At 44.1% G+C, this 21,568-nt stretch overlaps 1 protein-coding gene across 1 annotated transcript; it reads left to right on the top strand.

Annotated features, from left to right (window-relative positions):
* Window positions 1-1,530: 1,530 nt before the first annotated feature.
* Window positions 1,531-21,450, top strand: Ppp1r36 (protein phosphatase 1 regulatory subunit 36). Its single transcript, XM_057783064.1, has 11 exons — window positions 1,531-1,648; window positions 3,193-3,257; window positions 7,703-7,789; window positions 8,789-8,886; window positions 9,000-9,066; window positions 10,018-10,116; window positions 16,697-16,831; window positions 19,688-19,730; window positions 20,048-20,226; window positions 20,442-20,630; window positions 21,128-21,450. The coding sequence occupies exons 1-11, from the start codon at window positions 1,580-1,582 to the stop codon at window positions 21,312-21,314; spliced, it is 1,218 nt and encodes a 405-aa protein (XP_057639047.1). The 5' UTR covers window positions 1,531-1,579; the 3' UTR covers window positions 21,315-21,450.
* The last annotated feature ends 118 nt before the right edge of the window (window positions 21,451-21,568 follow it).

The following is a 21,568-nucleotide window of genomic DNA, read 5'->3' as shown; positions in this document are numbered from 1 at the left end:
GGCCCTTCGCCTCAGACTAGTGCTGGAGGTGGACAGGTGGATCTCCATTCAGTGAACTCAGCTTGAGCAAAGGGTGGAACTGACTCCAGTGAACAGGGCAGGGATTTATTGATTGCAGCTTTAGACCACCATACCCAGTGACTGGGAGCCTGGGAGACCAGGGCAGCAGGCAGCGACATGCAGGCTGCTGTAACCGTAAAGTTTATGGGCAGGTATTCTCGGCTGTTTACTGCGCAGCTCCTACCCATTCAGCTGTGGGAATTCAGAAGCAGACTCATTAGATATTCCTAGTCGTCCGCCTCTTCATTCAGCATTGCTCATATCAGAGGGGAAAATAACCCAAATCTGCCTATCAGTTCAACTTTGAAGAGAAGGAACAAGGTTTGTGGCCGGAAGTGAACACAAGCTCACTTAAATATCCAACAACACTGAACAAGTTCCTGCTTTTGTTCTGAGCAACATTGATTTTGAGTACTCATTAAGGCTAATGCTTTGCACACTGTACTGGCTAGGTTTTAGTTGTTGTTTTGGTTTTTTTCAAGACAGGGTCTCTCTATGTAACAGAGACTGCTCAGGTTGCCCAGGAACTTGCCTCGTAGACCAGGTTGGCCTCAAACTCACTGAGATCCACCCGCCTCTGCCGTCTGAGTGTTGGGTGTGTGCCACCACCGCCTGGCTTGTTCTGGTTGGTTTTTATGTGAACGTGGCACAAGTTAGAGTCATCAGAGAAGAGACTCAGTTGAGAAAATGCTTCCATAAGATTGGGCTGTAGGCAAGCCTGCAGGGCATTTTCTTAATTAGGGTTTGATGGAAGAGGACCCAATCCATTGTGAGTGGTGGCCCTGGGTTCTATAAGAAAGCAGACTGAGCAAGCCATGAGGCACAAGCCAGTAAGCAGCACCCCTCTCCATGGCCTCAGCATCAGTTTCTGCCTCCAGGTTCCAGCCCTGCTGGAGTTCCTGTCTTGACTTTCCTCTAATGAATTGTGACGTGGAAGTCTAAGATGAAGAAACCCTTTTCTCCCCAATTTGCTTTGGTCATGGCCTTTCATCACAGCAGGCATAACCCTAACTTACACACACACACACACACACACACACGCACACGCACACGCGCGCGCATGCACATGCGACATTACTCAAAAATTTCTGTAACTTTTGACTTGGATATTTTCAGAAGTATGTTAAAACCAGGTTTCACTAGTTAACAAAGAAACTGTTCGGTTTTATTTCCGTAACCGTAGTCTCTTCCACTAAACAAACCCTCCGCATCAACCCAGGTCCAACAGTGTTTCAATTCCATTGCGCTAGCCATGGCAGTTTGGAACAGGTCTTTACTATAGGGCTGTACCCAGTTAATCCAATTAGAGCATGGGGTGATAATTTCATGGGGGCACCGCAGTGTCAAGTCCTGGACGGACCCGAGCTAGGGGTGGAGGATAGGTGGGAGGGGGAGTGGGGAGAGCTCTCCAGGTCCTCCGTCCGGCGGAAGCCCCGCCCCTCGGGTGCCAGCCGGGCCGCGGCTTGGCCGTATCCCAGGCGACCGCAGGCGACCACGGTGTGCTGCTCAGGGTGAGACCATGCTCTCCGTGCCGGAGTTTTACTCTAGGAGGAAGCAGTTCGACGGGCAATCCTCCACCCGACTGGACGTAAGTGCAGCCTGGTCGCACTTTCTTGAGGCTGGTGACAGGAAGGCAGTGCTGACCGGACCCGCTACACCGTCTGTCGGTGTAGCCGGCACCGCGTCGTGGGAGCCCAGCGGGATTCAATGGGGAGGCCGGGGCGGCGTTTGTCCTGGTCCTGTGCTCCGCGCTCGGCTCGTCCACAGGCGGATCGTCGCCTTCTACTTGCGCCCACGGTTCTCAAGAGCAGTGGAGCATATTTGCCTCCAGATAGAGAAACAGAGGGGTGTGTTGTCGGAACTGAATTCCGTCTGGCTCCCCACGCAGAAGTGTAGAGAATGATGAAAGCCCACTCCTCTCTATTATGTTGTGAGATGGGTAGTCCTACTGCAGGAGAAGCAGGCCTGCTCTGAATTCAGGGAGGGGAAAGACTGGTTGTTTGTCCCCCAACCACTGTGTGAAAGTCTGGGACAACTTTACAGCCTACTGCCCAACCCCCCCCCCCGTTTTCTCCTCGTCACCCCGGCCCCACGACACGGTTTCTCTGTGTAGCCCTGGATGTCCTGGAACTCACGCTGTAGACCAGGCTGGCCTCGAACTCAGAGATCCTCCTGCCTATGCATCCCAAGTGCAGGGATTAAAGGTGTGCACCACCACCGCAGCCTGGCTGACTTTTTTTTTCCAATGGGAATTTAACTTAAAGGTCTAAATTAAAGGTTGCTGTATGGCGTCCTCTGAATAGCTGTGACTAGCCTTGAGCTAAATTGCTTTCTTCCTTTCCCCTTCCTGTCTTCCCCTTCCCTGTTCTCCTACTTTCATTTTTTTTTCATCCTTGCTCTCTTTCCTTCCTTCATCCTCGCTCCCTTTCCTTATTGAAACGAAAAGGATGAAATCAAGTCAAAACACAAAACAATGAAGGGATGGCTCAGCACTGGCTGCTCTTCCAAAAGAACCAGGTTCAATCCCCAGCACCGACAAATCGACTCCTGACCTTTGGCAACTCCAGGAGATCTGATGCCTTCTCATGACCGCTTCCAGTATCACACACAGGGGGTATACACATAAACACATAAACAAAACATCCATACGCACAAAATGAAACAAACAAAGGCTGGATTGGCTTAGTTGGTTGAGAGCTTGCCTAGTGTACACCCACCGCTGATTTGGATACAAATCTCCCAGCATCACATAAAACAGATATTATAGCACATGCCTGTAATCCCAATGGAGAAGTAGAGACAGGGATCAGAAACTCAAGGTTCACCTGGTCGTGGAGGTTCAGGCCATTAATCCTAGCAGAGACAGGGAGATCTCTGTAAGTTCGAAGACAGCCTGGTCTACAGATCAAATTCCTGGACAGCCAGAGCTGTTACTCCAAAAAATCCTGTCTGGGGGAAAAAAGAAAAGAAAAAAAAAAAAAAAGAAACTCAAGTTCATCTTCAATTACAAAATGACATTAATTCTGTAGAATTAACAAACAGGGACTGGCAGAAAATAGTGAAGGTTTATGGGGACATGTGGGTTGTAAAGTGAGTTTCAGTTATGTCTCATACAATCATTTCATTTTACAGCAATGTGGACTACGATTAGGAATGTGGTATTGGAAAGATGAAACCAAAACTCTGGAATTTAGAAGGTAAAGTTTAACAAAAAAAAAAAAACCTTTTAAGGTATTTCTATGTCAATTACATGTGCTGGGGGGTGATAATAAGTCATACAGAGAAATCTAAAAACTAAAATTAAATCCCACTATCTGAAAATGATTTTACTGAGTAGCCTTTAATGACTTTGTCTTCTTTTTCTTTTCTTTCTTTCTTTCTTCCTTTCTTCCTTCCTTCCTTCCTTCCTTCCTTCCTTCCTTCCTTCCTTCCTTTCTTTCTTTCTTTCTTTCTTTCTTTCTTTCTTTCTTTCTTTCTTTCTTTCTTTCTTTCTTTTTCTTTTGGTGTGTGTAGCCCTGGCTGTCTTGGAACTCACAGAAATCTGCCTGCCTCAGCCTCTGGGATTAAAGGTATGCGCCACCACTGCCCAGCCAACAAAATAAGTATTTAACAGATGTTTATGGAGCATGTCCAGTTACCCAGCTGTTTACTGAGGACCAAATGAAAAGGCAGTGCCGGGGAGGAGTGGTGGATGGGGGCAGAAGTGGGGAGAGTCGGAGTCAGGACTAACTATGCAGATACATGCAGAGCTGGGTGGAAGACATCAAACCGGCAGTGTGGATAGAATTGATGGGCTCTAATACCCAAATATGAAGGGAGAAGGAGGAGTTAGTGGCTAGGTTGCTCTCCAGGCAGCTGAGTGGCTAGCGTTGCCATTCCCCCACATACAGAAGAAAACAGTGCGTGTTTATGGTTGCTATGACAGGCTCCCACAAAAACATGTTTTGTTGGTGGACAGATGAGGCTGGAGGTCAGGAAAAGAGTTGTCTAAAACATGTAGTTTGTACTTAAAATTATATAACTATAAAGGCATTAGAGGTATTGTCAAATAATTCAAATACCACGTTAGAGTGAAAATCAACAGTTTATTTTATTTTTGTCTTACAGTACCAGAGCTTGAGCCCAGGGCTTTGCACATGTCAGCAAGCATCTCCCACTAGGCTACATCCCAGCAAGCATTTACTTTCTATAGAATACACTTATTTCAGCATCTCCAAAGCAGTCCTTTCACTCCTGCTTGTTTGTCTCTACTGAGACGTCACAACGATCCTGGCCGGTAGCCCCTGCAGCATCACCCACAGTGAGTGTGAGCTAGGTGTTGAGAACGCTTGGGGGTTAGACAGGCTAGTGCAGGAGGCCAAAAAGTTACAGCACAAGAGGATGTAGGCAGAATCTAAGGTGCCAGCCCCGATACTGAAGACTAGTGTGACCATGGTTTCCGTGAACTGAATTTCTATAAGTGAGGCTAACTGGCCGTACTTTTCAACTATGTTTTAGTGTTAATCACATAATATTTCAGTTAAAATGACTGGTAAATTTAAAAGTCAAAGTTTAATAGTTAAGATTACTAAATAGTTTAAAGTAAGGTTTATTTTTCATATTCATGAAATATGTTAATAAACTAAAGGTTTTAAGCTTTGCCTTTTTTTTTTTCTTTTCTTCTTTTTTCTTTCAAGACAGGGTTTCTCTGTGTGTAGCCTTGGCTGTCCTGGAACTCTGCGTAGACCAGGTTGGCCTCAAACTCAGAGATCTATCTGCCTCCATCTCCTGAGTGCTGGGGTTAAAGGTGTGTACTACAACCGCCTGGCTTAAGTTTTACTTTTAATTATGTGTATGTGTGTGAGGTGCCCATGGAGGCCAGGTGAGTCCAAGTTTTTATCAGCTTGCTACCAAATTGTTCTGAATATATGGCTGGATTGAACTGACGCTGATTTTGGAGAATACTGATTGCTATGACTTCAAGTAGGTTGTGGAGCTTGAGATGTGGTTCATTTGGTAGAGTGCTCACCTCATATACACAAATCCCTGGGTTCAGTCTCCAGCATACAACTGGGCAGAGTGGTAGATGTCAGTAAACCCAGCTCTGGGGAGAAAGAGGTGGGAAGGAGTTTCAGTGTAATGATCAAATCTGGTAACCCTGTCTCAAAATGCGAACAACAAAAAAACAAGATGGAAGGGAGAACTGACTCCCAAAAGTTGTCCTCCGACCTCACACATGTGCCATGTCATGTGTGTGTCCACACTCACACACACACACACACATACACACACACACACACACAGAGAAAGAAGTAAAAATTATTGAAAGATAAAGGTAGATTATGTGACATAATAAAGGCCAAGAAAGTCCATTCACAAAAATGTAAATTCAAAATAATTAGCTGGACGATGGTGGCGCACGCCTTTAATCCCAGCACTCGGGAGGCAGAGGCAGGAGGATCTCTGTGAGTTCGAGACCAGCCTGGTCTACAGAGCTAGTTCCAGGACAGGCTCCAAAGCCACAGAGAAACCCTGTCTCAAAAAACCAAAAAAAAAAAAAAAAAATTCAAAATAATTTTTAAATAAAGCCTTAATATCAAATATTCAGTTGGCATTCAGTAGACTCCTAGTGTCTGATACATTTTATTTTGCTCCAATCAGAATTCAAATAAGGCTCACACATTACAATTGATCAATTCATCTTTCTGTTAGTGTGCACATTAAAAGTTTTCAGTAAACTTCCCCACATGGTTCTCAAAAGGAAGCATGATCTTTAAGCCTATTATTGAAAGACAATTTTTAAAAAGTTATTTTTGCCTATATGTGTGTCTGTGCCTTGCATATGTGCCTGTTGCCCACAGAGGCCAGAAGGGGGCATCGGATCCCTGGTAACTACTTACAGATGGTTGTGAGCCGCCCTGTGGGTGCTGGAAAGTGAACCTGGGTCCTCTGGAAGAGCAGCCAGTGCACTTAGGCACTGAGTCACCTCTCCAGCCTTTAGGAGCTAACATTTTCTTACAATATGACTATTGCCAGGAAGTAGGCAAACCTAGAAGAAAGTACCAAGCTAACTTTATCACTGCCATAGTGAAGCTTTTCTCAAAATTGTGGGATTTGAAAACAAGGTAATGGGAATTTATAAAATTGGTCATCTGGAGAGTGGTGGCACATTCCTTTAATCCTAGCACTGGGAAGACAAAGGGAGGAGTATCTTTGTGAGTTCAAGACTAGCCTGGTCTACAGAGCTAGTTCCAGAACAGTCAAAGCTATGTAAAGAAACCGTGTTTCAAAACCCCAAACCAAAACAAAAATAAAACAAAAATCTGGGGCTGGAGAGATGGATCAGCAGTTAAGAGCACTGCCTGCTCTTCCAAAGGTCCTGAGTTCAATTCCCAGTAACCACATGGTGGCTCACAACTATCAGTAATGAGGTCTGGTGCCCTCTTCTGGCCTGCAGGCATACACACAGACAGAATATTGTATACATAATAAATAAGAAAATCTTTAAAAAAAATAAAACAAAAATGGTCTCCATTTTTAGAGAATGACTGACTTGGGAGAAAGTGCTTCTGCTGCTACATGCCTAAGTTTAATAGTAAGATACATAACTTTGGGCGGAGGTGAAGCTTCTGATTGGGTGAGAAAAGTAAGTTGTAACCTACAGTAAACTACCAAACTGTTGTATTTGACATTGTGTTCCCAAGAGTCTATGTGTTGTCTCTGCTCAAATACCATCTTCTTTCTGTCATGACCTTGGGGTCATGGGAATTCCTAGCATCCAGTAGGGCCTCACTATGTATTTGTTTACCAAGGTCTGTTGTTTGTTAGATTACTACTCTCTTAGAAGTCCCGTATTATGTGGTTGGGGGAACTTGTCACTAGGGAAGAGGTTTTATTGAGTTCTAAGACTACCTTACCTTGGGAGACTGAAGCCCAGCCAATGAGGACACTAGAGGACGGGACCACACCTCACTGAGACTGCTAAGCTGTGCACGTCCTTGGCCTTCTATTCAAATTGTGGTTTCCCTTCAGGACTCTGCCCTGGATCTCTTAGTCCCTCTTCTCTATGTGATCTCTCTCTCTCTTTCTCTCTCTCTCTCCCTCTCTCACTCACTCACTCTCTGTCTTCCCCAACACACACACACATGCGCACGCACACACACCACATACAGTCAAATGCTGAATCCTTCCAGAGCAGTGACCCCCGAGGTGGTGGCTTGGGAGGCAGAGCTGCCCAGTGCCTAGAGGACGTGATGCCTGCTCTGGCTTTACCAGTTGCTATGTAATCTCTTAGCTTCACTTCTTCTCAGGTGGGAAAATGATGGCAATAATGCTTTTCTCATAAAGTTGTAGTAAGAACGAGATGGTGCTTAGAAGTACCTGGCCTGCCACAAGTACCAAATAAACTCAGAAAGCCTTCCACACTTATGAGCTTCCTCTTTGTCACGACAAGAAGTTCAGACAGTAATGCTTTGTGCGCGGTGACTTTCTAAAGCTGCAGGTGCATCGGAGGAGCTGATCTTCCTCTTGATGGTGGGTCTGTGTGGACATACATCCCGAGTTGAGCACTGCTAATATATGCCAATCTTCAGACTGCGTGGGCTGTGGCCCCACAGAATGCTGGGAGAAGGTCAAGTCCCTAATCAAGCCCTTCTCGTTGCAGTTTCACGCCTGCAGTGGAGCTCAAAGAGAGAGGCAAGAAAGGGAAGGCGGTTCACTTCGCTGAGATGGACGGTCCGGCTTCAGAAAGGTGGCTCGACCTCACCCACGCCGTCTCCCCATGGGCTGGCTTGTCTTTACAAACACAGATACCAGTCCTGTTTTCCTAGGTTGCCCTGTCAGTATCCATCAAGGGAAACACAAGCAGTACCTCAACTACAGCAGGAGTTCCAAACAGCCACTAAATGTTTATTCCTCCGAAAATGTGTCTACTAGTACATTTCAAGCTTGTTACAACTTTTATTAATCTGAAAATACTAGTGACATCAGATTTCATTCACATCCATCCATTCGTCCGTAGTCCCGGGGATAAAAGCCTCGCACATTCTAGCAAACACCCTATCACTGAACCACGTCCTCAGCCATTGAGTCATTTAAATGATTTGAAAGCTGAGCAGTGGTGGCATACGCCTTCAATCCTAGCACTTAGGAGGCAGAGGTAGGGAGACCTTGAAGGACAGCCAGGTCTACCGAGTGAGTTCCAGAACAGCCAGAGCTACACAGAGAAACCTATCTTGAAGGAAAAACAAACAAATGAACAACAACAAAAATGATCTATTTGAATTTACACTTTCTGTCAGTATGCATGCTTCTACTCCTATAGTAAAACAATGCTCAAAAGTGCATTGTGAAACAATACTGCATTAAGTGGAATCCACGCATGACACTCCAGCTCTCATTACTTTACAAGCAAATTCGTTGTGCATCCCTGGATATAATAGATACAGCTAAATCTTTTCAAATACTCTCGGAAGGATAGAGCAGTGACTTAGAGGTTGAGAGCACTGGCCCCTCCTCCTCTAAGATTTGACACAGATTTGATTCTCAGAACCAACAGGGTGGCTCTCAAGTGACTGTAATTCTGCTTGGGAGATCCATCATCCTCTTCTGGCCTCCTTGTGCACCGCACAAATGTGGCGCACAGACAGACATCCCAACAGGCAAAACACCCCATACAAATAAAACAAAAACACATCTTAAAAACAACAGCAGCAAAATCACCAGCTGAGACTGTTCTCTTTCCAAACAGGTTGACAGATAAAAGGTTTGCCTCAAGGGACGAAAAGTCAGCGAAAGCCCTGGAGAAACGGTATCAGCTGGGCAACGTCACGCTGGATGACGTCAAGTGTGAGCTGCTTTCTTCCTCCCGCTTGACGTGACGCTGCAGACGCCGCAGCCTCCAGCCTCCACGGGCGCCGCTCTCATTCTCTGTTTAACTAACTGCCTTCTTCTCTCTGCAGTTGTTGCATTGCTTTCCCTCCAAGACACTGAAATGCAGCGGGTCTGCTCTTTTACAACGTTTATGAGGTAAAGTTGGGACAACATACGTCTTTCCCCTTCCTCTCCCAAGGGGAAATAAGTGAAACAGGCCTAATAAGTGAAAACAGATCTGGTTCTTACCAGAAGAGCACATGGCGCCTCTGTGCAAGCCATCCTCTCAGAGACTAGACTAGAGAGTGTGGGAGAGATACCTGAGGTCAAGGCCCCACGTCACAGGGGCTCCAAAGTCCTAGAGCAAGGGGTAAGAGCAAATTGATATGGACGGCAGGGATTCACAAGTGGCCCCTTCTGGAGCAAGATGTTTGCAAAAGAAGGGGAGAACGTTTGCTTCGCTGTATTTCTGTGCTTTTGCTTGTGTTTTGAGATAGGATTATGCTGTGGAGAAGTGTTCTCTGTCAGTTATTGGAGCTTGAAATCCTCCTGATTGCGGGGGGGGGGCGGAGGGAGGCAGGTGTGAACCACCCCGCTCAGCTTGTTTATTTCACAAACAATGCAAATAAATTACTTTCAGAGCAAATACTTGTGAAGTGAAAAAGTTATTAATAATACATTAATAATTTAGCATCAGGCCGGGCGATGGTGGAGCACGCCTTTAATCCCAGCACTCAGGAGGCAGAGGCAGGCGGATCTCTGTGAGTTCGAGACCAGCCTGGTCTACAAGAGCTAGTTCCAGGACAGGCTCCAAAGCCACAGAGAAACCCTGTCTCGAAAAAACCAATAATAATAATAATAATAATAATAATAATAATAATAATAATTTAGCATCAGCTTTCTCAGAAATAAGTGTTTTTCAGATGCTTTTTACATCTTCATCACAATGGGGAGAATTTTAAATAGTAAGTTAATTGTGTGATAGGTTTGGACCCATGTATTTCTATTTATTCTTACACTGTGTCCCCATTGTTTTTCACAAGAAACCTAATGTTTACAATCGGGAGTGTTGATTTCTTTTCTTCTTTTATCTTAATTTCCCTGTAGAAATAAGAACCTTGACAGCTTCCTTATGGCGCTTTTGTACTATCTGTCTCATTACTTGGAGAAACTCTCAATGGAAAAGAAACCCCAAAGCTACATGGTGTGAGTAAGACTTTGAAATATGCTGGAGCATTCTTATTGTTGGCAGTGTTGCCTAGGGTGCAGGGCGATGGCATATCTTAAATCTTCCTGATCTAGGAAAACATTTTTTTCATGGGAGGATTTGCTCTGTTTTAAAGCTCACTGAGAATTCACACAGGAATTCTCATAATGAAACATTTCCAACAAGCACGGATCGGCAATGCTCTACGGTGAGAGGTACTGAAAGCCATATTTGTGGCCACATGCCTTTAACACTTCCACCACCACCACCCCACTACCACCCCAGCCCTCAGGAGACAGCACTTAGGAGCACTGGCTTCTTTCCCAGAGAACTCAGGTTCAGTTCCCAGCATCAGTATAATATACTTGTCTGTAACTCCAGTTCCAGGGGATCTGACCCGCTCCCACAGACATACGTGCAGGCAAAACATCAATGCACGCGAAATAAAAATAAAGAAATAAGATATATTTTAAAAATTAAAGATACAGGTGACAGGTGACACGAATTTAAATTGTTATTTTATCTAACCTAGTGACTTAAAAATATTATAATAATATCTGGGCAGTGGTGGCGCATGCCTTTAATCCCAGCACTCAGGAGGCAGAAGCAGGCGGATCTCTGTGAGTTTGAGGTCGACCTGGTCTACAGAGCTAGTGCCAGGACCACTAAAGCTATTACACAGAGAAACTCTGTTCTGAAAAACAAAAACAAAACAAAACGAACAAACAAAAAATTGCAATGATAGTACGTACTCAATACTAGGATGTTAGTACTTTAAAATAATTCTTTCTTTTAAAAATTTGTATTCTTGGGCTGGAGAGATGGCTCAGTGGTTAAGAGCATTGCCTGCTCTTCCAAAGGTCCTGAGTTCAATTCCCGGCAACCACATGGTGGCTCACAACCATCTGTAAAGAGGTCTGGTGCCCTCTTCCGGCCTGTAGGCATACACACAGACAGAGTATTGTATACATAATAAATAAATAAAATAAATATTTAAAAAAAAAATAAAAAAAAAATTTGTATTCTTGGGGGGGGGGCCTGGAGAGATGGCTCAGTGGTTAAGAGCACTGACTGCTCTTCCAGAAGACCTGGGTTTTCAATTCCCAGTACCCACATGGCAGCTCACAACTATCTGAAGATCCAGTTGTAGGGGATCTGACATCTTCACACCAATGCACATAAAATAAAGTTAAATAAACCATAAAAATATAAAAAAATTATATTCTTTGTGTGTGCTTATGTGTTATATACATGTTGTGTTATATATGCATGTGTATGTTATATGCATTTGTGTGCATGTGGGAGCCTAAGGTCTATTCAGTATCTCCCTCCATCACTCTCCACCTTGTGTTCTGAGACAGGGCTTCTCAACTGTTTGAAGCTTGTTGTTTTTCAGCCAGAGTGTCCTCAGAGTGGAGGTCACAGGTGCCTGCCACCATGCCAAGTCTTCACTTGGGTGCTAGGGATCTAAACTTGGGTTCTTAGATCTGAACAGCAACCACGTTACCTACTGAATCATCAGCCCAGCCCCTTGGAGATGTTCTTATTGGGATTGCTTTTGCTTTTTCTATAGTCTTAAGAATCTGGTGTCTCTTATGTTTATAGTACCTCAGTTCAGATGAAGCACTCGAAGTTAGTTATAGCTTATAAGCTCTCTCCTTCAGCCCCACCTGTCTCTTCTCATGTTTTTTGTTTGTGTTTTTAGAGGCAGGGATTCTCTTTGTAAACATTCTAGATGTCCTGGAACTCACTCTGTAGACCAGGCTGCCTCAAACTCACAGAGATCTGCCTGCCTCTGCCTCTGCCTCCTGAACACTGGGATAAAGGCGTGAACCACCACCATCCAGCTATCCTTATGGCTTTTATGCTTACAAAATTCTTACTAAAAGATTTGTAAGCATCTAATAACAAAAGGCAAAGTGTTTTAAAAAGTAGATTTGGCTGAAAATAGAACATTCTCCATCAAAGGAAAATCGACGCAGTTTCTTAACCTGTCTGTAGAAAACTTGACTATGCTGTTAGGCAGTGTTGGCCTAGAGATAAATACCAGAGCCCAAATCTGGGAACTTGGAGTCCAGAACACAACAAGGCCTCTCAACCTTGGCGGCCTTTCACAATCTGTGGAACTTTCCAAGTGCCCAGGCCGTGTTCGCCACCCCCCACCCCGGACGTGTGGAACCAACTCAATGATTTAGCTGTTAGGAATTCTGTGCAGAGCCATTAATTTGTTGCTTCAGAATGTTTTTAAATATAAAACTCTCGTATTTGATCAAGCAGTTGGAGAAACATTTTGTGAACTGATCGATGTTCCTGAGTAGCAGTTTTGTAAGGAACCAGATAAATCCTTCAGACACTGCTGTGCCTGTAATACCACCATGATACGCAACCGAGTGTTATTTCAGGGTGGCCTTTCACAGCAGGGCAGCCAGAGCGTGAAGCGTTTCTATGGCAGCATCACAAGCTGAAGCCAACCGTGGCTTACAAGGCTCAAGGAGGCCTCCCATTCCCAAACCGAACTCAGGAGGCTTTTGTGGCTCTTTGGCCTGTTATGTTCTTCTGATTTCTTCTAATTCTGAGGCGTATTACCATCCAGCAGGGACATTTGTTTTATATATTAGTTTGTAAGTAACAGAGGAGAAAGGTCTCCTGGTTAAGTTTTTCCGTGTACTGAAACTAATTGGAACACAGTGGTATAGGAAAACACACCCACCCAAATCTTAAACTGTGGGTTCTAAAAATCGTGATCATCTTTCACTTCTTATGCGTCCAGTAGTCAGTTTGGTTTACTTCTTCATAACAGAGTTAAATATAGATTGTGTTGGGGTGTATGCACAGAGGAAAATATCGGATCCCAGCCGCACAAAGTTCATCAGTGTCAAGCCCTTGAATTCCAACTGGCTGTATGAGTGATATTCCTTTCATCCCTTTTGTTTATTTATTTTGAAAATTCCCTGCTTCTTTGATTGATCAATAATAATTGTAGACTGGGCATGGTGGTGCCTTTGATCCCAGTACTTGGGAGACATTGGTCAGTGGATCTCTATGAGTTTGAGGCCAGCTTCATCTACATAGTGTGTTCCAGGCCAACCGGGGCTACATAGTTAGATACCCTGTCTCAATAAATAATAATGACAACAACAATAATACATAATTTTGCATTGAATTTTTTTGAAGGTTTTTTTTTGAGACAGTCTTTTTTTTTTAAAGATTTATTTATTAATTATGTATACAGCATTTTCCCTACATATATGGTGCAGACCAGTAGAGGGCACCAGATCTCATTACAGATGGTTGTGAGCCACCATGTGGTTGCTGGGAATTGAACTCAGGACCTCTGGAAGAACAGTCAGTGCTCTTAACCTCTGAGCCATCTCTGAGACAGTCTTATTTAGCCCAGGATGGCCTTGAAATCATAATGTATCTGACGTTGGTCTTGAATTCCTGATCCTCCTGCCTCAACTTCCCAAGTGCTCAGATTATTGGCAAATGCCACAATACTCTGCTCAGAATTGAATATCTTCATTCATAGAATTTCTCTGTCTGATTTTGGATAATTTTTTTTTAAAGAATTTCTAAGAGAGATCTTATGGGACCGAAACTTATAATCACTACCATGTCTCTTTAAATTCTTTTCAATTTTTTTTCATAGAATTCAGCCAATTTTATGATAGCAGCAATATATGTAATATATCACTCTCAATTAAATGGTCAGTTGCAGTTTTAATTTTTGGTGATGTTAGGAACCAAATCCAAGGTCCTGCATGTGAGCCACGTCTCTATCCCCTCATTTGCATTTTTAAAGACTGTTGGTCGGGCCATTGTGATGGTGGTGCAGTGGTGCACGCCTTCAATCCCGGTACTCAGGAGGCAGAGACAGCCAGATCTCTGTGAATTTGAGCCCAGACGGATCAGATTCAACAGACTTCCAGAACAGGCTCCAAAGCTACAGAGAAACCCTGTCTTGGGGAAAAAAAAAAAAAAAAAAGACTGTCAACTCAGATGAACCACTAACTCTGTGTGTAAACTGCTAAAGGGTTGGGGATGAAACTTAGTAGAGCACCTGCCTAACATACAGAAAGCCCTGGGTTTGATCCCCAGTACTGCATAAACCTGGTGTGGTGCTTGGGAGGTGGAGGCAGAAAGATCAGAAGTTCAAATTCTAGGTTACACAGTGAGTTCAAGTCCAGCCTGGATTACATGATACTCAGCCCCCCCTACCCGCCACAAACCCCTGAGGCAAAGTCGCAGAAGTGAAAACACCAAAATGTGGGGAGGGCTCAGGCACGAGTATTGGTGCGCCTAGAAGTTTGTGCTGAGGTTACTTTTTCTTAGGCTTTGGTTACATAGCTTACCCCCTCTTTCCACTTCAACAGGACTTTAAAACCATGTATTGGTTTTAACTGTGTGTAGCTGTGTGTGTCTGCATGTCAGTATGCTCATGTGAGAGCAGGCACCCTAGGAGAGCAGGGGAGTCGGGTCCTCTGGGGTCAGGGGCCGTGTGGCTGCGGGGAACTGAACTTAGGTCAGAGCAGTGTGCTCTCAACTGCTGATTCGTCCCTCCAGCCAGAGGTTTTTTTTTTATTTTTGTTAATTTTTTTTAAATTACATTTTATTTATTTATTTATTTATTTATTTGGTGTGTGTGTTTGTGTGTGTGTGACGGTTAGAGGACAATTTGCTGGAGTCTGTTCTCCCACCATGTAGATCCCAGGAGTTGAACTGACGTCATCATGTTTTATGGCAAGCACCCGCTTCTGCTGAGCCATTTTGAAAGTCCAACACGCAGGTTCCTTATGCACATCCCTGAGGAGTCCCCAGCCTCACATTCAATGGGAGTGATTGTGTTAATTTTCCTGGACTCTCTCCGGAATCTGGAGATGGGGTCACATCGGGACTCTGTATCTGGAGCAAGTACTCAGGATAGTTCTCCTTCATAACTGAGTGAAACCTGAGAACCACTGTCCAGATGTTGGAGAGCATCCCTTGACGACTGTTTGGCTGGGTTTCTATAGTAAAGGAAAGGATTAGCTAGTGGCACCTCTGGCAAAGGAAGGTGAGGGCCATCAGAAGGAGGCCGGCAGGCAGCACTGGTATGTAGCATGCAGGCTGCATGTAGAGGATGTGTTTGGACTGTACAACATCTGGGACTGTATAACACCTGGGATCTTAAAGTTGAAGCCCACTTTCTTTATTCCAGAAACTTGCTTTACTCCAGTGACCCACAAGTCTTTCATTGCCTGTGATACACTTCGTGCTTTTGATTGTTTGTTTGTTTGTTTTTGTTTTGTTTTGTTTTGTGAAACAAGGTTTCTCTATCAGTCCTGGCTGTCATGGAACTTGCTCTAGAGACCAGGTTGGCGTTAAACTCACAGAGATCCACCTGCCTCTACACTTCGTGCTTTTTAAAGGTTCTTAAACTTACCCCTCTCTATTCACAGCACGTCTTCATATAGGTTTTTGTTTTGTTCTTTGTTTTTTTTGTTTTTCTAGATAGGGTTTTCTGTGTAGCCCTAGATCTCCCTCTGTAGACCAGGCTGATCTTGAACTCACAGTGATGTACCTGCTTCTGCCTCCTGAGTTCTGGGATTAAAGTCATGTACCACCACCACCCAGATTCACTTCAGATCCGTCACTATTGAGAGCGCATTTCTCTCACCTTCCAGTGACCCTTGGCAGTATTGCCAACAGTACTTTTTCCTACCATGTTGTACTGCAGACTTCAGACCTGCTGTAACGGAAGAACAAATGGCTTTTGCAAAGTTCATTTGCAATTCAATCAGAACTGGGCTGTGTTTTTATAGGGAAGTGACGTTCTCATACTCTAAGCCAAAATCCACTGTGAAAAATCCAGCCAGTGAATGGTTCGCTACCAAACAGAGCTGAGCTCAGAACAGGGAGCAGCTTGCATTCAGACACAGAATGCCTGAACTTAACAGCAACACCAGGGCCTCGGGGAAAACTACGGTGGCAGAATCTCCACAGGTGTTTTAGAAACAGCAGGGATGAGAGCAGGCAGCCGCACAGCAACCAGGGCTGATAACTTGTTACTGGGGTGTTCTATAGAGATTAGGATTTGCTGGGAATATAGTTGGAGCTTATAAAGAGCATCAAGTATAAGGGATCTATACAAGTGACATTGACCCTAAGCTTGAGATGCTAACTCCACTGACTAAGAGCCCTAAGAGACTTCGAGGGTCTGGAGATGGCTTGGCAGTTAAGAGCACTGGCTGCTTTTCCAGAAGTCCAGAGTTCAGGTCGAGCCACCACGTGGTGGCTCCCAACCATCCGTAACTCCTGTTCTAGTGCCCTCTTCTGCTTGTGTGGGCACCAGGCACCTACACAGTGCACTTAACATACATGCGGGCAAAACATACAAAGAAAATAAAAGCGAATCTATCTTTTTCAAAAGAGAGAGATTTTTAAGGAGTTTCCCAGTGCCAAAACTCAAGGAAGTCAAATTGGTGAGGCAAGTTTGTTGACTCACTATTTCTTTCAAAATAGCCTACAGTTCTGATTTCTTGCTCATTAACACAGACTTACACCAGAATTAATCTACCTTGTCTCTTTCTCTGCCCCCAGAGGCCTGGTAGAGAAAAAAGAGATAGAGCTGGTTATGAGCAAGTTAGAAGATGCTCAGAAGTACCTGGCACAGAAGTACTGCATCCTCGTGCTGGGCGTCGGCATGGCGGATAAGCATCACATGAACTGCGGAAAGTACGCATGCGCTTCCGCTGCCCTAGGTCGGCACGTCCCTAGTACCTGGTACCCTTGAGAAAGTGTTCCCTCTAATGGGGCTCCCGTGAGAATCTGCCCCAAGTACCATTGATAACTGTGTTGAGAGAGCCAAGTAAGTACGGAAGGTATTCCGGCAGCTCGGCCCGCATTTTATAGACTCTGCTCCATCTTGGGACAACATCACTTGTCCTCTCCATGGAATCCTGCTCAACCTGACGACCTGGGCTGCTTGGCTGTCTCAGGAGGAGACCAAGTGATGGCCAGTGTTGCAGGGGAGTGAGTGTCTGCTTCTCTTAGCAGCTGTGAGCACCACCATCGAGACAGCACTGTCTGTGAGAAACTGGTGGGGTTTTTTGTTTTGTTTTGACCTCAGGATGACAATGCCTACATACTGCACCTAAAACTTAAACGAGGCTCGCAGCACAGGAAAGTTTGGACTTACAGGATGGGGAGCTTTGGTTGTGGACTCTGAAGTGCCTGAGTAGTTAGTTTCACAGTGGCCCAAGAGCCACACCTTGAGCACAGGAAAAGAACGGAGTATAAGACATCCCTTGTCTTCCGAGGAAGCTCTGTCGATCCAGGTGTCCCGGATGCCTACATTTCCTGTGTGCTTTCTTTGATTTTTTTTTTTTTTTTTTTTTTTTTGGTACACAGTCTCAGTAGCAGCTGGAGGCGTGCTGTTGTGTGTGGGAACCCATTCAATCCACTATTCTTTACTGTTCGTTACACATATGTTCTATCCATATATATATATATATATATCCTTTGTATGTAGTCTCAATAGCAGTTAAAGGGGTTCTGTTGTGAGCGCTAGTCCACTTGATTCACCCTTCTTTCTGTGAATATGAATATGTGTATGATTTGAGCTTCTTTGTCTTATGTTTTGCTTTGAACATCTTTATCCGAATTGCATTTGGGCTAGTTCCTTATGACTTATTACCCAGAACATGTTTAACTAGAAAGTGCAAACTGCTAAATGTTCATGTTATCTGCTACTGGATAACGGCAGGCACAGTGTGTCGGTGAAGCACCAGGGAGGCGGAGGCAGGTGGATCTCTTGAAGACCTACCTGGGCAGCACAGTGATGCTTCCATCTCGAAAGATAAGCAAACACACAAACAAAAAAGCAGAAGATTCCAGAGCTCTCTCCAGACCTCCCACGCATAGGACCAGGAGCCTTAGTTCTTAAAGACTTAGAAATCTTCTATGGCCAGCTGGTGGTGGCACACGCCTTTAATTCCAGCACTCGGGAGGCAGAGGCAGGTGGATCTCTGAGTTTGAGGTCAGCCTGGTTTACAGAGCGAGTTCCAGGATAGCCAGGGCTACACAGAGAGACCCTGTCTTGAAAAGAAAGGAAACTTTTTATTACCAACCTCTCTAAGTTTACTTGGCTATCTTGGGGTTTATGACAAATTCTTTTGAAAGTTTAAAGTTAAGATATATAAAGCTACAAAGTGTCTTATCTGATTATTTACTTACTTAGTTTTAGTCTTTACCAAGGAAGAGATGGGAATTTGTAGAAATTTTTTGTGGCCCATAGCAAGCATTGGCCATGTGTTCTGCTTCATTGTTTTCTGCAATTGATATACGTTATGAAAACAGTTTGCACTTTTATCAATATGAATTTGTCTAGCTTATTTCTGATACTGTTTGATAATCATATAAGTTCTTCCTGGATTAAACTATTCATCTTTCTTTCTTAGTTTAAAAAAACACGTTAAAAATGCTACATTTTGATCCATTTGAAATGTGTCAAATACATCAGGTGAACAATGAATCGAAGATAATTTTTCTTTACTAATATTCTATTTTCCAATATTACTTATTAGTGATTTTTTCTCATTTACAGCATTTTTTGTTTATAAGATTTTGAATTTTTCTAGTATTTTAATCCAACCTGAAAAGTTTATATTGAATTTTATTGATTGGTGTTTCTGTTTTAAACAGAACTCTACAATTTGCTTTTTGTATTTTTAATAGTTAACACATTTATTGAAAACGTTTTCCATACAATATATTTTGATAATGTTTCCCCTCCCCCAATTCGTTCCAGATCCTTCCTACCTCCCTATTCATCCAACTTTGTTTTCTGTCTGTCTGTCTGTCTGTCTGTCTGTTTCTGTCTTTCTCTCTCTCTTTAAGACAGGGTTTCTCTGTGTAACAGTCCTGGCTGTCCTGGAACTCATGCTGTAGACCAGGCTGTCCTTGAACTTACAGAGATTCACCTGCCTCTGCCTCACCAGTGTTGGAATTAAAGGCATGCACCACTGCAGCCCAGCTCTTGTCTCTCTCTTTAAATATAAATTACAACAAAGTACACACACACACACACACACACAAATCTGATGTATTTGACACACACTCAGTGCTCATCCAGCAAAAGAGGTGTATGAGGAGTATGTGGGGTAGGGGCGGCCATCAGTGGAAAGATGAGAGGTCCCTGGCTAGCACCATGGAAATACAGAGAGAGAACTGAACTTGAATCTCAACACCAGCTTCCTCAGTGTAATGTAGAAATCACAGTGCTGCCTCCCTCACAGGGGCAGTAGAAGGATGAAATATCATAACCAATGTGAAGGTCTTAGTATGTTCTGAGCCTGTGGTGAGGAAGAGCGTCGTGGCCAGAGGGCATGATAGAAAAAATAAACTGTTGTGTCCTGGCAGCTAGGAAGTGAACAGAGAGGAAGAACCCAGAGACAGGGCCGCCTAGAAGGGCACATTCCCAGTGACCTACTTCCTCCGCCTGGTCCAAATTCTAATAGAGCCACCAGTTATAAGCCCACATTTTGTGTGTGATAAACTTATCACCTACAGCTGGGATTTGTTATTTTTCAGGGATAAAGTCTCAGACACGCAAAAAGACTGGAAATTCTTTGAGGTAAGCCCCTTGTTCTGGGGACTTTTCGTTTTCTATGAAAACAATAACACACAACAATGACAAGTAGCCATTTGGCAGGCATGCCTTTTAAACAGATATCCTTTTTAAAAAAGATGATAATGTATTGTTTGTTATGCCCTAGAATTTTGGCCTGCCTTTCCACCCATAAGTGTGAGTACACAGGTAAATCCGCACAGCTTCCAGGGATGTCAAACCATTGGATCATCTGGGTTTGTGTCTACCTAAGATACAATGGGGACTGTGGGAATTTTTCGTAGCATTTCTGGGCTTTGTGATTCCTCTGTTTTCTCTTTCAGTCCTTTTATACTTTCTGTACCTACATAGCTTGGATTGTCTTCCGACGTCAGTACCTGACAGAGATTGAGGAAGAAGTAGGGAGGCTTTTTCGTACCAATATGTTCAACATTCCCCGAAGGAAACGCAAGGATAAAGAATCAGGAGGAGAGAAGAAGCGCATGACATTGGTACAGTTTCGGTATGACCTCTCACTTATTTCCTCCGTTTCATTTTTAAGAGAAGTCTCTCTGTGTAGCTCAGACTGGCCCCAAACTTGTAATCCTAAGTAGCTGGGCCACAAACCTGCCCATGGCATCCGACTCAGCTGTGACCATCGGACCTTCCCTCTGCTCAAGGACGTTTGTAAGAAGCAGGACAACGTAACTAAGGTGACTGTCTCCCTCCATCCCACAGGAAAATGATGGCAAAACGTCCGGCAATTAAAAAGGCTGTGGACATGCGCTCCCCAGTCTTGTCTACACTGCTGCCATCTCTCAGAGAAAAAGCTCAACATATCGTTGAAAAAAAGTATGTGGCAGGCATCAAACTGCCACCCCGAATGCAGAAGGACACAACAAGTCTGGAGTCTGTGGTCATGCCCGTGTAAGTGGCCCAAGGAAGATCACAGCAGAGTCGTGGGTGGTGCCTCCTGGTGGGGATGGGAGGGCCAGGGGCTCAGGTACTGAGAAAGCTTCTGTTCCCCTGCCAACCCCTGACTCCCTGACCAGAGATCTCCACTGAGGCCCATCTGGATGAGAGAAAAAAAATCCTAGAAGCTGTGCTAGATTCTCAATAACTGTAGCCTGAAAGAGTGAGGGCCAGACTTCTTAGAGCTGAGGATCTATTCTAAGTATTCATCTTGGGGAGATGTGGGTACAGCCAGGGCAGAATCTTGCTAAGATTCAGTTTCGAGCTAGTATGTAAGACCACAATGATGGCATGGAGACAGGTCTGGTTTTTTAAATAAATGTATGTCTTAGCTTTAGTGTGTGTGTGCGTGTGTGTGTATGGTTATTCAGAACTGGGAGAACTGGGAATCACAGTCACAAACACAACTGGGAATCACAGTCTATTAACTATGGCAATAATTCTCTTTACAGAGTTGGCATCTTGGGGGAGCCTCGACATCTGTTCAACCCTCATACTCTCCTCCCCCTTGAATCAGAAGAAAATGGGAAACAGAGTGGAAGGAATTCCTCCGTGATAGAGAGGAATAACGCAATGATAGAGGACACGCTGGACTTGGTCATGACAACCCTATCGTCACAAAACACCTTCCCTAAATAATCCGGTGTGTTCCAGTTCTTTATTCAGGTCCCTATATTTGAAGTAAACTACTTTGACTTAACACTTTATATAGGATTAGTATTTGTTGTCCTAAAGTAGCTGATTAACATGTCAGGACTCCTTGGCTCAAGTTGTTCTTTTAGTGACTGCTCATTAAAGAATTCTAGAAAGATCTTAAAAAGCACATTTTCCTATTTTTACTCATTTTTCTTTGTGTGCGTGTGTTCGTGTGTGGGAGCACTTGCGTGTGCAGG

This window comes from Chionomys nivalis, chromosome 10 (genome assembly GCF_950005125.1).
Source record: "Chionomys nivalis chromosome 10, mChiNiv1.1, whole genome shotgun sequence".
In the NCBI taxonomy this organism is placed as follows: Eukaryota; Metazoa; Chordata; class Mammalia; order Rodentia; family Cricetidae; genus Chionomys; species Chionomys nivalis.
Note: the sequence above shows the minus strand (reverse complement) of the source record. Positions and strands in the feature narration are given on the sequence as shown.

What these genes read in the sequence shown, in the direction of transcription:
- Ppp1r36 (XM_057783064.1), top strand. Translation starts at nt 1,580, where the DNA reads ATGCTCTCCGTGCCGGAGTTTTACTCTAGGAGGAAGCAGTTCGACGGG. An exon ending in GACGGTCCGGCTTCAGAAAG is followed by an intron (nt 7,790 to 8,788) that starts GTGGCTCGACCT and finishes CTTTCCAAACAG; the next exon opens with GTTGACAGATAAAAGGTTTG. An exon ending in CATCACATGAACTGCGGAAA is followed by an intron (nt 16,832 to 19,687) that starts GTACGCATGCGC and finishes GTTATTTTTCAG; the next exon opens with GGATAAAGTCTCAGACACGC.